The 17,985-nt window shown below is 36.1% G+C and overlaps 1 protein-coding gene and 1 non-coding gene across 3 annotated transcripts; both read right to left on the bottom strand.

Moving 5' to 3' along the window:
• Window positions 1–476: 476 nt before the first annotated feature.
• Window positions 477–10,437, bottom strand: LOC103944543 (2-alkenal reductase (NADP(+)-dependent)-like). 2 transcript variants are annotated; one of them, XM_048578149.1, is made up of 7 exons: window positions 10,078–10,437; window positions 9,006–9,069; window positions 8,857–8,889; window positions 8,599–8,765; window positions 1,547–1,629; window positions 1,320–1,446; window positions 477–906 (listed from the first exon to the last, which is right to left on the bottom strand). In XM_048578149.1, exons 1-7 carry the CDS (start codon window positions 10,306–10,308, stop codon window positions 652–654), a joined length of 960 nt encoding a protein of 319 aa, XP_048434106.1. In that variant the 5' UTR covers window positions 10,309–10,437; the 3' UTR covers window positions 477–651. The 2 variants fall into 2 exon arrangements, with proteins under 2 accessions (XP_048434106.1, XP_048434107.1); XM_048578150.1 differs by lacking the exon at window positions 8,857–8,889 and having other exon boundaries at window positions 10,078–10,435.
• Window positions 10,438–15,996: 5,559 nt separating this feature from the next.
• TRNAN-GUU lies at window positions 15,997–16,070 on the bottom strand. Its single transcript has one exon. It is a non-coding gene; the product is annotated as a tRNA-Asn (tRNA).
• Between the last annotated feature and the right edge of the window lie 1,915 nt (window positions 16,071–17,985).

The raw sequence follows: 17,985 nt of genomic DNA, 5'->3' as shown, positions 1-17,985 counted from the left end.
AGATTGGGTAATGCTATTTGGACATATTTGTTTACGGTGGGATCCAAATACATGCAGATAGTGTTTTTTTTTTTTATTGACAAGGGGCACAATTGGTGATTTCGCAATGACAGTACACCCTTCTAAGGGTCAGAAAGACTTTCGGAGACATTTCAACCTTCCCTTAGCCACCATCATGCGATTCACTAGCACCAGGAATCAAAAACAGCACGTACTGTGTGAAATAGGGGTCTGGAATTCATACTCAACCACTAGGCTACCCATGGTGGTTATATAGGATAGTGTTATTCACATATCCATTTTTGTCTCTGACACACCGTTGTTAATTTTTGGCCTGTTAATCTTCTTCAATTCATTCGATCTTATCGTCAAAAATTAAGAGGAGTGTGTAAGAAATAAAAATAGGCATGTGGATAGCACTAACTTATACATAATGGTAGAGTCCACCTGTATTTAAAAATGTGTCAACAAGTATGTTAATTTTGTGTGTGCAAATAATTTTATTGAAAATAATTAGTACAAACGCTTTTAAATTCTTAAGAAGTTGCCAATCTGGAGACTTGAATTTCCCAAACCAAAAACCATGTCCTATTTAGATCGTTTTCATGAAGCATTAATGCCTTAACATAGATTTACTTCAACCCAAAAAAATCACTTGACTTGGATTACAACTTTTCCAACATTAGAGCTGGTGAAGAGGGACCCCAAGCTTTCCAAGAATGTTTCAATTCCATGGAAGATTTTGAGCTTAGAATAACCAATCTTGCCTTGCTTTAGGTGGCTCTCCATCTCGGTTGCAAAATCTCCAAAACGATGCACATATGAACCCACCATGAACCCTTGCATATTCACCTCCTTTCCGATTAAATTCAACAGATTCCTCACCCCCTCTCTCTCAGTCCAAACCTGCACAAAATAGAGACGAGCTTTGCAGTTGAGAAACGGACGACCATGTGTACATGTCTAGATCCATAAATTTCCAATAACGTCTTTTTATGCATGTGCAATTGGGTCATCCTCACACACAATTAAAGTACATGTATATATATGGAGATCTTTAAGGGAAGAGATTCTTATTTTTTTTTATAAAAATAGGGATTAGAGTTGGGACTCACACCATATCGAACTTTAACGATCCGAACCTTTTATTTTTCAAGTTACACCTCATAGATCATCCTTACAAAATATTAGCCAAATCAGAAATATTTGAGACATCTAATTGAGTTCAAAGAAATTGACTAACACTTTATTCTAAGAAAAACATTAAAATTTCATCATGAAAATTAAATAGACAAAGGATAGTAATGGTATTAAATTACCTTATTGTAGCCAGATATCATGCCACAAAGAGGGACCTTGGCATGCTTGTTGACATGGTTGAGAGCAGCCTCAAGCATTTCACCGCCAACATTGTCAAGGTAGACATCGATTCCATTAGGGAAATACCTGCAAATTATAAGGAAATCTTTCACATGAGTCTTCATGTACGCTTCGTCAAAATCATCATAATCCTAACTTTACTAAATGATAGTATTAATTTAATTACTTGCTTAAAGCAGCATCAAAATTTGTCTCTGTGTGGTAGTTAAAAGCATCATCATATCCAAATTCCTCCTTGATTAGCCTCACCTAAGAACCACAAAATATCAGCAATATTGGAAATGGCAAATTAATCAATCAGAGTTATAGAAGTCTATGTGTTAAATTTCAGAGGTTTACATCATTGTGTTTGAAGACATCATCATATCAAATACTATATAAGATAGTTCATGAGATTATTATTTAATTCATCAGCATTCTATAAATAAAAAGAATCCATGTTCTACACTTCTACTAAGAATTTTCTGTACTTATTAAGATCAACTGTATAAATCCTAATAACACGGCGACAAGCAGAAATTCCAATGAGTGAACCCTAATAGAAATATTTTCAATGAAAAAATGAACGATAATAATGCGTACGTCACAATCTTAACTACTAATTTTTCGTTCGCTTAATTTGTCATGTCTCGCTTTAGTGGATTATGAAAGCAATTTTTTTATTTATTTTCTAGTTCATACATCGTCGACTCCAATTCCATACTTTACATCATCTTCATAATTCATATATATTTGTTTGTCATGTCGCGGTTTATTGGTTCATTTTAAATATAAATGCAACTTATAGTGGCGCACGGAAATGTAGTACTCCTGGCACTAGTGTCAATGGTGCAGAATGCAGATTAACGCTAGACTACACAATATTAGCGCTAATGGGGCCTGAAACAAGTATAATGTCCATTTTATATACTTGAACTGTCTATATTTTAATTCAATCATTTTTGCAAAATATTAGACAAATATAAAATCATTAAACATCCAATTACTATAAATAAAATACACGAATACGGTTCTCCTAAAAAACACTAAAATGACTACTATTACATTAAACGGTCGTATGATTTTAAATTTGAGTGATTTGTGGTAGAGATTCTTTGAGGGAAGACCTTAATCATAGACAATTAAATCTTTAAAATACATTAGAGTTTTGGCTCCACCAGAAATCTCTCAAATAAGCTCAAGAAAAATGAATATATATAAAAAACAAAAAGGGAAAAACAACCGGCCACACACAAGAGCGTACGAGTTTCTGTAAATAGTTGAGCAGTAGGCGACAGACATGAGTATATTTCATCAACTTCTTAAGATGGTTAATTAGATGCCTTGATGTGTAATAGTTAGGTGACCAAAATTAAATAATTGACCATAAAATAACAACAAACCAATTTTCTTTCCTTTATTTACATGGAGTGTTGTTTGTTCACTATCATAAACTAACGTATAAAGTTAACTCATTTTCAGTCAGGGACAATACATGGGACGAGAAACCACCACAGCATTGAGAATGATATTGGTGCAGATGAATAAACTTCTAATGGAATGAAAACTAAATATAATCTATTATTTCTAGAATATTTTGTAAAATACTCTAATTTACCACTATTATTGTTCGAACTGAATGAAATGCCACTTAAGCAACTAACTAATTGTTCACTTCTAACCAATGTAACTATATCTCATCCCAGAATTTATTTATTTATTTTATAGTTTTGAGAAAAACAATTTCAAGGGCATTTTAGTCATTTTAATTTTTGCTTTCGCATTTGGAGGTGGATTTGATCCCACAAGCATTTAGAGAAAAACCATTCACAATTTGGACTTGAAACAAAGAAGTTTTAAGCAGTGTTTAAAATTTCTTGGATACGATCTATCTTTCTATGGAAATATACAAAATATTAGAGAAAGATATGGAAATGGGGGCTGAAGTCTAAACTTCACCTCATATTGGAGAAACTTTTAAGTTTAGACCAAAATAGACAGATATTTCGATATTTTTGACACATCTGTTAAATATCAGAGAAACTCTTATATTTCTTCCAAACCAATGTTTGACAATCCCAAAATTTCATTTTAAATTTTCATCATTTCCATCGAAGGCAACCAATATTAATATCGATATTTGATACATTCGTCGATATTTTCATAAATTTGCATATCGATATTTTCACCGGTAACGGTGTTTTAAACACTGGCTTAAGTGTAGGGCAATTTGGTAATTTAGACATTATAATAATAAGTTTTTATAAGAGGATTTGCCAAAATTAAACGGTTTCCATTTTTAGAAACCTGACCCAGCAGCACTAGAACCCCAATCGCGAACCAGTCGACAACACCGACCCGTTTCTTAAGCCGTTTCAAATGCAAATACAGGCCAACTAATGAAAAATTAGATCGTGCCACCACCACTATCTTGAAGCTCATACTTCACTCTACAAAATTCATCCAAGAACCATTTGTTTGACTACTGTACATGGTGGTGCGAGGCCACAAAAATCCACGCAAACCAACTAGTTTCGGCGACCTTTACCCATATTCCAGCAAATCTGCAAAAAGGGGACTGACGCCACCACCTGGGCTTTGTAGCTCTTCATCCCAAGAGGAAAACCCGACCAACCCCAACGTTGTTAGACCACCATAGGCGATGAATCGATGTTGTGAAGTTTTGTGCACCCTTCGCCGCCTTTACCTGCGAAATCGATCGTCTTACATCCACTTTTAGACTTCGTCATAGGTATAAAAGTTCCTTCTATTGAGCTCTATATTCCTGTAAATTTGGTGTTATTTGGAGGTAGTCAGAAAACTGGGTTTTTGTTTGCCAAAAACCACCGCACGCGGTGGCTCATGGGGAAAATTTTGAAAACATGAATTTTGGACATTGAGACATTCTCGATGTCCTGAGCTCATAACCAAGGTTCGTTTGTTGAAATTGGATAGGATAATTCAATTATTTGATTTTTGGGATAATTATACCGTCGTATGATTTTCATAATTGATGGCAATCTGACTATTAGATCGTCTTGAAATTAGAGTCAAAAGTTGTTAAGGCTTGATGAAGCTTAGTTGGCTCATCACGATGACGTGTTGGTGTGTGTCTCGGTTTACATGCAATTAGCACGGTTCCTTGTTGTGCGCATCAATTTCATAAGTTTGCCTAGTGGAGAGTTATGTACGATATTAGGTTCTATATGAGCGTTGTTGGCCCATCAGGGACACATAACGTTCAATGACGTGCACATAGTTTTGCATGATGATTCAATTGTATTGATTCTAGAAGTGCGTTAGGCTCCAAATGAGTTGACTTTAATATTATGTGATGAGTATTTTGCATATGAAATTCCCTCGTTATATACTCTAGGCGTATAACATGGACTTACAAATGTTATTACCCAGTCATCGATCTGCTTTGTGAAATGAGATATATACATATATATTTGAAATAATTGCGAACTAAGAAGGCTAGTAGATGATCGATACCAAGTGTACCTCCTTTCTTGTTTCTTGTGTGGATATTAAATCCCTAGCGTGTTACCTTTCTTTCTAATTCCATTAATGGTTCTGGAATCCTGCTTGATTGTCACTAGTTTCCATGAGTGATTCTGGAACACTACTTATGTTCGGTTTCATGAGGGGTTATAGAACCTTACTCTGGTATCTTGAGAGGTTCAGGAACCCTGTGCATAGTTTCTATATAGTTCCATGGGATGTTTTGGAACCTTACTTTGTGCGTCCTTGTTATCCAATTCCTTGAGAGGTTTTGGAATGCTGAACTTTGTGATCTTTGTGGCTCTAGCCCTATGATTTTATTGTATATGTGAAATTGATTATTGAGTGTCTATGTGGATTAATCATGAAAAGGGCGGTTGAATGCTTATGTGGATTCAATCGAGAAATTATGAGTGATGGCACCTATCAAAATTGGAACAGAGCAATTACTAGATCTGCCTATCATCGTCGGCATAACCATAAAGAAGATCATTAAAAAAACGTGAGCCGTTATTAAAACATTATAAAGTTGATGATTACCACTAAGAATTTGATCGTGCTAATTTCATACAAATCAGTATTGAGAAGCATGTGCCTATCACTCCAGCAATAGCACTGAAGTTGAAATATAGTCCATGTATCCTTGTGGTTAGTGGAGAACAGCCATCGTGTTTGGGAGTGGGAAATCCTGTCCCTGGATTTCACTATTTAAAATTACGTATTTCGTATTCTTAGTTTCGACGCGTTTATAATTATAGCGTATAATTTTTTTGTTTTCGATAAGTAAAAGGACGAAAACGCCCTTAATGAACTAAACAGGCTTTTCAAGGACGAATTTAATTCCTATATCTTTTGCCACTTTTATTTACATATTTGGCTAGAGCTCGATCTCACGAGTGTGTAGGCAAAAACCATTCTCCAAATAGAGCTATAACGAATGAGATATAAAAGAGCAAAGACATAGGCGAAATGACCATTTGACCATTATCTAGAAGGCTCCAGATTTGCTGTAGCACTGATTTAGTGCCACGTGTGTGGCTAAGATGGAGAGATGAAGAAAGAAATGAAGGAAATGAGGGAAATGAAGAAGAGACGGGCCAATCAGGAAGGAAGGAAAATAGGGGAAATAAAGGAATGAGAGAGGAGGGAGCCGGTCGACCTGGTCCTTCTCTTTAACCTACGTTGGTGAAGTCTAGTGGGCCTACATTGGTTAGTGAGTAACTTTAATATATGTGATATGGCTATTACCTTGATTTCGTATTTAATATCCTTTGTGGAGATGACTTAGTTTTATAAATGTGTTTTCTATTAAAATGTGATTTTTAATAATTAGCCATTGATCTGTTATTTTGAAATGTGATTTGACTTGTGCATTAGGAATATTTGTGAAATGTGATTTGAAATGCATGTTGGATTGTTTGTTAAATATAAGGGCTAGTAGTAGACCGTTAACCTATTGTCATGGAGATTTGTTTACCTCGATATTGTTTCATTTCTCGCTTCGTTGACCCGTTCTAAATTTAGTACTTGTTCTTTGTTTCATTTCGTTAAGCCTTTGTAAATTGAGCACATGATTCATGTTTTGTTTCTTCGAGCCTTTGTTATGCTTCTTAGACTTCCGCTCGGTTCCATTGAGTGGTCCAGAACTGGGTTTTGCCGGGGTTCCGTTGAGTGGTTCAGTTTCCTGCTTCGTCTGGATTCCGTTGAGTGGTCTGAAATCCCTCATGCTCCGCGATTCCGTTGAGTGATCCGAAATCGTATACTGCTTTGGATTTCATTGAGTGGTCTGATATCCATTTTACTTTGTGATTCTGTTGAGTGATCCAGAATCGTATCTACTTGGATTCGATTGAGAGGTCCTGAATCCCTTCAACTTCGCGATTCCTTTGAGTGGTCCGAAATCGTATCTTGGTTTGGATTCCATTGAGTGGTTCGGAATCCCACTTGGTATTTTGGTTCCGTTGAGTGGTTCGGAACCCGATGTTGTTGGATTTCGTTAAGTGGTCTGAAATCACATTCTTCAAAGATGTAGGCTTCGACCGAACCATGTCACTTTAGCCTTGCATTTTGGTGTATTGTATGAGTTATTAATTGACATGATTGTGGAATGGTGTTGGAAAACATATGTGTGTGTGAATGGCAAGATGACAACTCTTGTTTGGCTTATGGTTGATGTGTAGTGTGGTACTTTATGTTGTCTGCTAGAAAGTGTTTTACGAAAAGTTCAGAGTTTAACAAATGGTGAACTTCGAATGGCTTGATCCAGTCAGACGTAGGTAGTCTAACAAAGAGCTTAGATGCAGCCATAGAGTAAACGAAAAATCACTATGCAATTTGAAGCTTGAGTTGTGCTTTGTCCGTATCCCAGAAGCGGGGTATTTTAGATATACAGGTACTTAGTGATGTTGCGTGTCGATCCTGGACGTACATCGGGTTCAGGGTGTAACAGGGAGCGAGGCCTTTTTATTATTGTCCTACCACCGAAAGCAGTTGGTATTAAATTGCCATTATAAAGGATAGCAAAATGTTGTTTTTAAAACACCTATGTTGTATTATTGTCACTCACACAAGCTTCGCAACTTATTCGTGTTTTGGCTTTGCCTGGTGTGCCAATCCCACGACATAGAGTTGTTTTGCAGTGCCTGGTGTGCCAATCCCACGACATAGAGTTGTTTTGCAGGGTAAGAGGTAGCGGCTATAGAAGAGGTTTTCGAAGGGTGTAGCTATTCAATGCACTCGATAGTGGTGTTTATTTCCTTAATTTTGTTGTAATTTCGTTTTCGCTAATTATCTGATGTATATTACGTATAAGTAGGGGTGGAAAAAATTCCCGAAAATCCCAAACCAAACCGAAAAAATCCCGATCCCAAACCAAAAATTTCCCAAACCGAAATTTCCCAAATTTTCGGGATGCTATCTCGAACCGATCCCGAAATTTTGGTATGGGATTTGGGATTGACTTCTCAATATTTTGGGAATCCCATACCAAACCGAAATTATATATTATTAATTTATACATATATATTATATATTATTCTTTTATAATTGATGCTAGTAGTTTCTAATTCTTGCTCTGCAACCTGGAATGCCTTACACCTTGTATATTTTTCATGTTCTGTTTGATATTCATTTGGATTTTATTATTGCTGCTGTCATGGCTAATGATTTCAAAAGATTTGATTCTTTTGTCTCTTAACAAATTGTCAAAAGGGTTTAATTAATTTGAATTTTGACTTTGATAAAAACAATCAAGCATGCCAATATTTGATTAAATGGTAGTGTGAATGAAATAACATTCCTAGTTCATGAATGTGTTCTTAAATTATATATTTGAAGAATAATTCATAATTTCATATTTTAATTTGGGATTCCCGATTTGTCCCGAAATCCCGAAAATATTTCGGGATTCCCGAAATTTGGGATTCCCGAAATTTTGGTTTGGGATTGGTCTTCAAATTCCCGTCCCAAAACATTTCGATTTGGGATTCGGGATACTACTTTCGGTTCGGTATCCCATACCGAACCACCCCTACGTATAAGTCTCAGTTGACTCTATTTATTATTATACTGCTACTTTCAGTTGCCACATATCGATCTTAAGTGTATCTCGGGATCAGGACGTGACAGAAACAGTGATATTTCTTTCTTTCTTTTTTTAATCCGAGAAACAGTGGTATTTCATTCACTTTGAATTAGTGACAGATTAGAGCATTTTCTAAAGTTTAAACTACTTACCTTCTCATCTGATCCGGTGCTTCCGATGACCCTGCATCCTCTGAGCTTGGCCAACTGTCCAGCACACATTCCAACAGCCCCTGCAGCAGCTGAAATGAACACATTGGATCCTGGTTTTGGGTCTGCCAGCAACTCAATTCCCACCCATGCTGCAAACCCCGGCACCCCTATATTTTATCATCCACAGTGGGTTAGCCATTACACAATTAATTTTCGTTTGAATTATTTTTAAGTAAAAGAAATAATACGAAACCGCACTCTGATTTGAGCTTCTTGATAATCCAGTAACCGCTGAAAAATTATAGAATGTCCGGTTTATAGTGCAGAGGCTAAAATAGGAGTGTTGTTGCGTCTACCAGGGCTAGGGAAAATGCGAAAGGAGAGAAATTGGGAAAGAAAATTGTTACCTATCGAACTGATATATTCAGGCAAGGGAATCCCATTATTTGGATCGATCCTTCTTGCCACGAACTGGGATGGTACCACACAATATTCAGCAAAAGATGTGAATGCACTGACGACTATGTCACCTTCAACATAATTACTATCTTATGACCGAATTACCCTTCCAACCCCAAATCCTGCAATTACCTGCTTAAATAAATTATAGTAAATTTGTTATCAATGTTTAAGCATGCTTGCATGTTCTATTTTTATGTGCAAACAGAAGTAAATTCTAATAAAATATCAAATATCAATGTCGTAAGCGAAATCGGAGAAACAAGAGTCTCAAAATAAGAATAATGGAGATTAATGTGGTTCGGCGTAAAGCCTACGTCCACAGGTGAAACACAACGAGAAAATTCACTAAACAAACAGAGATTACAAAAAAATGTTTAACTCTCACAACTCAAATCCCACAAATTAGCAAGTGACCATTTACTATAGTGATGGAAATGACTTGAGCCTTACATGACAGCATGGTGGCTAATCTAACAAAACCTATCGTTTGACCAAAAAAAAAAAAAAAAAAACCCACAAATTACAAACCCTAAACCAAATGAGTAGAGAACCCAAAACAAACAGAGTAGTCTCTCCCAAATTGCTCTCTAACTCTTTAGCTCACAAATTGACTCTTATCAAATTGTCAAACGAATGAGCTATGAATTTGCCACTCATGAGTCCAAACGGTGATCTCCATCCAAAACCAAATGAGAGAAAACTCTCTAAACTGAAGGTGAGACACAAAATAAACTAACCCTAAAGTCCTATTTATAGTGTATAGAACTTAGGTTATAATGAGAATCTTAATCCTAGTTGGAAGTAAATCTAAATTCTAATCGAATAAGTAATTAACAAAATCTCATCACCAACCAAGAATTTAACCAAGAAGTCAGATCCAAACTCAAATGATACACCCAAACAAAATAGGTGACACAAATCTAATTTATGCATCATTCTAATTTTGAGCCATAAATCACAACATTGCAACACATGTTACATGTGTGATTGAATGTACTCTGGTATTCATGCACGAACCTCGTCAAGGTTGAACTGGGGGCTGTATAGCCCATCTTCCCGGCCAGTAATTCTGCTGCGTAAATATGGCTCGACGGAAATGAAGAGGATCTCAAGAATGACATGTTGTTCGGGAATGGAATCAGGGGATAGTGAGAGTGTGACCGTACGGAGTTTGAGATGATCAGAAGTTGGAACACCTTCAGCTGCATAAGCAGCCAAGTACCATTCTCTGCTTTCAACTTCTTCCATCTCTCTCTCTCTAGCCTAGCTTCCTCACCTCGTACTGGAGTTTGTTTCTTCTTACAAGTGCCGGTCTCTTCCTTTTTTGTATAGCATGGATATGTTAATCTCTACGAGATTCTTCTTATCCGTTCACAACACATCCTTCGGCCATCATTCATTTTGAATTTTATATTATTTTCCAGCTTGCATGCACAAAGCCCTGTTTCTATCTTTCATCACTTTTGGTCAGTTGGTTGTCTTGTACTGTTGAAATTTGAATCTGGTATTGGTCGGTGGAAAAGGATCAGGGATCTTTTTCTTAGGAACTTCGTGATTATGTTCGTTCATTGTATATCGTACGGTCAATTTTTATTAGGTATTATTTATATTTAATTTTAAATTTTAAATTTTAAATAATTTCTAATCACATAATGTAAGATAAACGGATACAATTAAAGAATTTTCTAGATCCTCAAAAAAAAAAATCTGGCGGTGATCCTTTTCCTTGGTTGGTTTGTTGGTTAGGAGGAAAAGTAGTGGAAGACACAATAATAAAAGTTGATGAGACAAAAGTTTGATAAGGAAAGGAGTGGAAACTGTGGGTTTGAAATCTGGTATTGGTTGGTTTGTTGGTTAGGAGGAAAAGTAGTGGAAGAAAATAAGAAAAGTTATTGAAGACAAAAGTTGCAAACCGTCGATTGAATTTTGAGAAATGGAGTTTTTGAACTTTAATCTTTGAACAATTAAAGTTTAATAAAATTTAGTGTTAAATTAATTATTTATTTTAGTCCGTTTATTTAATTTAAATTCATATTCTAGTTTTGTTTTAATGTGACATCCTACATCGTCAGGGAAGTGATCCTTGTATGTATATTCTCATCCCTACCTAGCACGAGGCCTTTTGGGAGCTCACTGACTTCGGGTTCCGTAGGAACTCCGAAGTTAAGCGAGAAAGGGGCTAGAGCAATCCCATGATGGGTGATCCACTGGGAAGTCTCGCGTGAGTTCCCAAAAACAAAACCGTGAGGGAATGGTAAGCCCAAAGTGGACAATATCGTGCTACGGTGGTGGAGCGGGCCCAGGAAGTGATCCGCTCCGGGCCGGGATGTGACATTTGGTATCAGAGTCTAACCCTGGCTGTGGTGTGCCGACGAGGAAGTCGGGCCTCTAAGGGGGATGGATTGTGACATCCCACATCACCCAGGAGAGTGATCCTTATATGTATATTCTCATCCCTACCTAGCACGAGGCCTTTTGGGAGCTCACTGGTTTTGGGTTCCGTAGGAACTCCGAAGTTAAGCGAGAAAGGGGCTAGAGCAATCCCATGATGGGTGACCCACTGGGAAGTTGCTCGTGAGTTCCCAAAAGCAAAACCGTGAGGGAATGGTAAGCCCAAAGCGGACAATATCGTGCTACGGTGGTGGAGTGGACCCGGGAAGTGATTCGTCTCGGGCCGGGATGTGACATTTAATATTTAATGGATATTCCCTGATTCATCAGCAAAGAAAAAAACAAACAAATCAGTAAAGGAAATTAGATAAATTACATTAATTACTAAAGGAAAAAAATAATTACCGATGGAGTTGTAAAATTCTAGTTCACAGCTGCTAGAAAGGTTTCGTCTTTCGCCAAGCTTCGAGTATCTCTACCCTGAAAGCTTGAAACAAAAGGATTAAAAAGAAATTAAAAAAAAAGGAAAAAAAAAAATCTTAGACAGAAAAAAGGGAGAAGAAAACTGAAAATAAAAACAAGAAATTTAAGTCCTAAGTTGACAAACATATAAAAATACTTGTTGTATTCAACCAAAGGAAGTTGACAATTGAAACCTTTTTTTAATGTTAATCGACTTCCCAAAGCAGAAAAACATATAAAAATATTTGTTGTATTCAACAAAAGGAGGTTGACAATTGAAACCTTTTTTTAATGTTAATCTACTTCCCAAAGTAGAAAAACATATAAAAATATTTGTTGTATTCAACAAAAGGAAGTTGACAATTGGACCTTTTTATATGTTAATCTAGGGATGGGCTCGGTCCAGTTCGGCCAAGTTCCACACTCAAATCAGAGCTGGATTCAAAAAATTTCAACGGTTCAATTTGGTGCAGAGCGGTTTTGCTTAAATTTATTATTGAAACCATGCGGTTCGATTCATGATAGTTTTACTTCGATTCTTACTGGTTTACGGTTATAATCAAAATCATATATATATATATATATATATATATATAAATATATGTATATATATGTATATATTTTTTCGAATTTTCTACTTCCAATACCAAACACATATTTTAACATAAATTGAATCAAATTTGAGTTCGCACTACTAGATTTACAAGTTTGTGATGGGAAGATAGAAAGTGTAATTATAAATATAAATCAAAAGATAAAAAGCCTCAGATTAAGACCAAAGTGTACATCTTAAACTAAAACTAAAGTGTACATAATACATAATATACTGTAAAAGAATGAAGAAAATTAAAGTAAGGGGAGAGAAGTTGTAATGACCCGTCCCCAAAAATTTTAGTCTTTATAATTTTTAAATATGAATTTACGGAAATGCCCTTTGAGGCAAAGGCGTTGACTTTTGTTGACCATCTTGTCATGTCACATAAGGTTCGTTTTCTTGGCAATTCCTTGTAGTACTTGTCGCTATGAATGCGTGGGCGCAAACAGAACGTAATTTGGAGTTATAACGAAGAAGTTATGGGTGCGTAAAAATAGGGACAAAATGGTAATTTGAATATTTTCTGGAAGCTCCAGATTTTTGGAGCAAAATCTGAAAAGCCACGTGTGTGGCTGAGATTAAAGGAAATGAGAGATGAACGGATAAGAAAGAAGATAAAAAAGAGAAAGAAGGGAGATGTGAAGCGAATTGGAAGAGGAGAGAGAATGGAACTGACCAATCAGAGAGAGAGGAAGGAGGGGATATGAGGGAATAGAGGAGCACCGGATCACCCTGACCCGGTTCCTCCCCACGCGACCCGCCCGTTTCTCTTCAAGTTTTCCAACGATTTTTCGACAAATAGTAGCCAACCAATACTATCAATCAACTTGGTGTCATCCCATCTTCCATTTCCACCCAAAATTGAAGAAGTTTGGCCTTAGTCTCATGAAGAACGGAACCGTCGATGGGTACGACGGTTTGTGCGACAATTCCTCAAATCCTGAAGCTACCTCTTCCAATTATCACCACCATTAGACTTCCCTTAAGGCCTGGAACAAAGCCCAAACAATTATAGGGGTGGCAGAGCACCGGAGGTGAGGGATCGAAGACACCCATTTTTAGGGTTTTCGACGGGTTCTAGTGAAATTGGGGCTTTTCCGGAACAAATTGACCTTAGTCGCAGGTATGAAAGTTGTTCCTCTCATTGAGATATTCATTACTGTAAATTTTGGAAATTTTCAAAGTTGTTAGATTTTCCAGGAAGTCGGGGCAGCCAACCGCCATGCGAGGCGGCAGATGTGGCAACACATGGGGGAAAAACCTGAGGTCCTTCCTTAGGTTCCTCAACATGCTAGACCTGAATCCACCTTTCTTTTTCTGAAATTTCCATTGTTTGGTTATATTTCCGTTAAGGGCTGCCACTTGGTTAATAAATGAATTGACAATCCGACCGTTAGATTGTCACCAAACTTTGACACATTATAGTACTTAATATTTGAGGATATTAGAAACTTACGGATCGGAAATCCGACATACGGATCTTCCCGAATAGGATATGTAAGTCATGTGTTCTATTGATAAGAATTTTGAGACGTGATTTGATAATTGTTCTAGGCACCGATCATTCGTGACATCTCGATATTCAAGCTAGGGAGTTGTAGCGCCGACCTCAGGTGAGTAGGTCTTTTTCCTTTTTATAGTGTATATATATAAACTTTACGGTTTCCAGAAATGTTTTAAATTGAGTATTGCATTTCATACCATGTCTAGGAAATGTATTATTTTTAAATGTTGCATTGTTATGAAATGTGTTTGTGTTAAATGATCCTACGGAGGCGCAAGTAAGCTTCAAGTGAGTATTATATGATTGAATGGGTTGTATTGTATTGGTATGCACACATTTATTTAAAGCTCATGATGGCTGCACCCCGGTATTAGTGCTCCTGCCAGGGGTTAGGGCACAACCTTCATGTGATTGTTCACCTCTTGCACTACACACTCACCTTGGATCCAAGTCTGGTGTCAGCCTGTCGTACAGACCACAATAGGTGGTTCCGACTCGTAGGTGACCCTGCGAATTGTCGCACAGCCTTTACGTGATCGTAGCACTTGAGCGTACATATTTATACCCAACCTGTCGTACAGGTCACACTAGGTGACTCCGACTCGTGTGCTAGCCTAGATTGATAAGCTACAAGTCTAGTTGTACAGGTCACGTTAAATGACTCCAACTTGCATACTATTTTATATTAGTTTCACACCTGGCTTACATTTTTCATTGCTGAGATATTATGACATAGCATACTTTAGTTTTCATTGCTCTTGTGCATTGGTTTTTATACCTACGTAGTAGTATTATTTTCTGAAAACTATACGGGTTTTACGGCTAAGGGTTATAACGTTTTCAAAAGGTTTTTATTAAAACTTTATTTTTAAGCCCACTCACCCTTTTTTTTTCGCCCCTCCAGTTTCTAGTAGCAGAGTTTTCGTACCGACGAGGATTATTGGCAAATCTTGGGGTAGACAATTATCATCGATGGTATAATTCACACCCTATTTTACTGTATTGTACTTATACTCTGTTATCACGTGTGAAATGGGTTCATACCCACTCACCGTGCACTGTTGTACTTAGGCACTTTTAGGTTTAAATTTATTGACATCTTCCACATCAATACACTTTATGGCTTCGTCACCTTCCAGGTGTCGGCTAACACAACTCGATTCGAAGTCCTAGTGGACATCCCGGATCAGGATTTGTCAGAAGTGATAAAACAACAAAGGAGGAGGGAGAGAAGTGAAGAAAAATATTGGTCAAGCACATGGCCTTCTAGGAAAAATGTCTTATGTATAAAAATATTAATAAAACGATAATTTATATTGCCACTTAGTACTACGGTCTAGTTGTATTTCTCTTCACTTGTAAGTGATAGGTCTTAATTCGATTCTCGCCAAAAACAAATTTGAACTACATTATTGTTAGCTTATTGCGAAGCTAAGCTCATCCCCTCCCTTTTAGTGTACTAATATCGTTTGTTCAAAATAAAATAAAATAATTTATATTAAAAGCGGCTCAGTTTGGTTCCTTCGGTTCTTAATATTTCCAAATCGAAACCGTAACTGCTTTGAGACGATTCAGTTCGATTTTTGTTCTGGTTTTGACTTTTTTGGTCAACACAATTTTTTACAGTTGTATTTAACAAGGTTCAATTCGACTTTCCTGTTTAGCGTCCACTTCTTTTTTTTCTAATGAAAATAAAATAAGTAAAAGTATTTGATGAAAATAAAATAATCGAAACTATAATTGCTTTGGGACGATTCGGTTCAATTTTTGTTCTGATTTTGACTTTTTTGGTCAACACAATTTTTTACAGTTTTATTTATTAAGGTTCAATTTGGCTTTCCCGTTCGACATCCACTTCTTTTATCCAAATGAAAATAAAAAAAAGTAAAAATATATTAAAAATAAAAATAAAATAAGTAAAAGCATATTAAAAAAAAAAATGTAAAAATATTTAAAAAGAAGTAAAAATATTTAAAAAGAAAAGCGCTAGAAGGAGGGTTCGAACCTCCGACCTTGTGGTTAACAGCCACACGCTCTAACCAGCTGAGCTATTCCAGCTTCTTGATTATTTAGGTGCTCAAGTCTTAATAAACAAGTAAAGCCAAAGGAAAGCTTACTGTAAGTAGTCTTTGATGCTGATTAAGTACAATTGGCGTAATCCCAACCCAACTGTAGAATTGATTTACCATTAGTGTCACCACTGCAAAGATAAGATGCATTGAATAAATTAAGTGACCATCCCTCTAATAAATTAAGTTATCATCCCTCTTTATTCTATTGTATTGATTAAAATCTTATTTCTTTTTATTTTTTTTCTTTTATCAAAGTTCCTAGTTTTTAATGAACTTCATTATTTCAGTTATAAATTATTTACATATCAACATAATTAAATTTTATTTCTAAAACATAGTGTTTTGGTATATTTATATTTATGATTAAACTTTGTATCATATATTTCTATTTTTTGCTTGTACCATTTTTTATTGGCAACCCTTTTTTAATTTGTACCAATTTTCTTTTTAGTTTTAATTTGTACACATATATTAATTTCATTGTGTGCCCATATTTTTAAAATTTTTATTTATACTCATAATTTATTTATAATGTACCCATTTTTCTTTATAAATGTACCACTTGGTTATATGTAAAATGTACCAATTTTTTTGGTAAATGTACAATTTGTTAATGTAAAATGTACCCGTTTTTTAATGTAAAATCTATTTATTTTTTATTTATAATGTATACATATTTATAATAAGGTTTTTTAGCCAAAATGCTCCATGAGATTTGCATAACATATCACTTTGGTCCCTGAGATTGTCCACCATTCATTATTTTGGTCATTCTGTTAAAAACTTCGTTAAGTGTCCCATAGCTTTTGGCCAAAAGTTTGGGCAATTTTTAAAGCTTCGTAACTCAATCGTTTCTTAACCAAATTCAACCCATAATATATCAAAATGAAGATAGAAAAGTATAGAACAAGATTATACGTATTTGGAAGTCCAATGGTTTCCAAAGATGGATGAAAAATAGCCTGAAATGTGACTTTTAGTTTTTCCGTGGACCAGTCACCGTTCAGGCTATTTTTCAACCATCTCTGACAACCATTGGGCTTCCAAATACATACAATCTTGTTCTACACTTTCCTATCTTCATTTTGATATATTATGGGTTGAATTTGGTTAAGAAACGATTGAGTTACGAAGCTTTGAAAATTGCCCAAACTTCCGGCCAAGAGCTCCGGGACACTTAACGGAGTTTTTAACGGAATGATCAAAATAATGGATGGTAGGACAATCTCATGGACCAAAGTGATGTGTTATGCAAATCTCAGGGACATTTTGGCTAAAAAGCCTTATAATAAAATGTACCATTTTTCAATTTTTTGAACACTATGGGTGTGACATCCCACATCACCCAGGGGAGTGATCCTTATATGTATATTCTCATCCCTACCTAGCACGAGGCCTTTTGGGAGCTCACTGGCTTCGGGTTCCGTAGGAACTCCGAAGTTAAGCGAGAAGGGGGCTAGAGCAATCCCATGATGGGTGACCTACTGGGAAGTTGCTCGTGAGTTCCCAAAAACAAAACCGTGAGGGAATGGTAAGCCCAAAGCGGACAATATCGTGATACGGTGGTGGAGCGAGCCCAGGAAGTGATCCGCCCCGGGCCGGGATGTGACAATGGGTACATTTGTTTGACATTTATTATTTCAAAGTTATATTATTACCTGTTTTTATTTATTTATTCAATCAAAATTTTTGAGTATTTTCTTTTTTATTGTAATCATTTTTAATTTATATGCCATATAATATGGGATTTTAAATCCCATTACATGTCAAGTAATTAATATCAAACATATGGAAATAAAGATTAACAGCAATAATGAGGTGTAAAAAGTCAAGGGACTTTGATCAAAAATTGAATATCATTAAGGTTTTAGTCAAAGAATGTTAATGGTTAGGGACTAGAT

The sequence above is a fragment of a genome, unplaced genomic scaffold (assembly GCF_019419815.1).
Source record: "Pyrus x bretschneideri cultivar Hongxiangsu unplaced genomic scaffold, Pyrus_bretschneideri_v1 Contig12, whole genome shotgun sequence".
Classification (NCBI taxonomy): Eukaryota; Viridiplantae; Streptophyta; class Magnoliopsida; order Rosales; family Rosaceae; genus Pyrus; species Pyrus x bretschneideri.
This window is presented reverse-complemented; position numbering and strand designations above follow the sequence as displayed.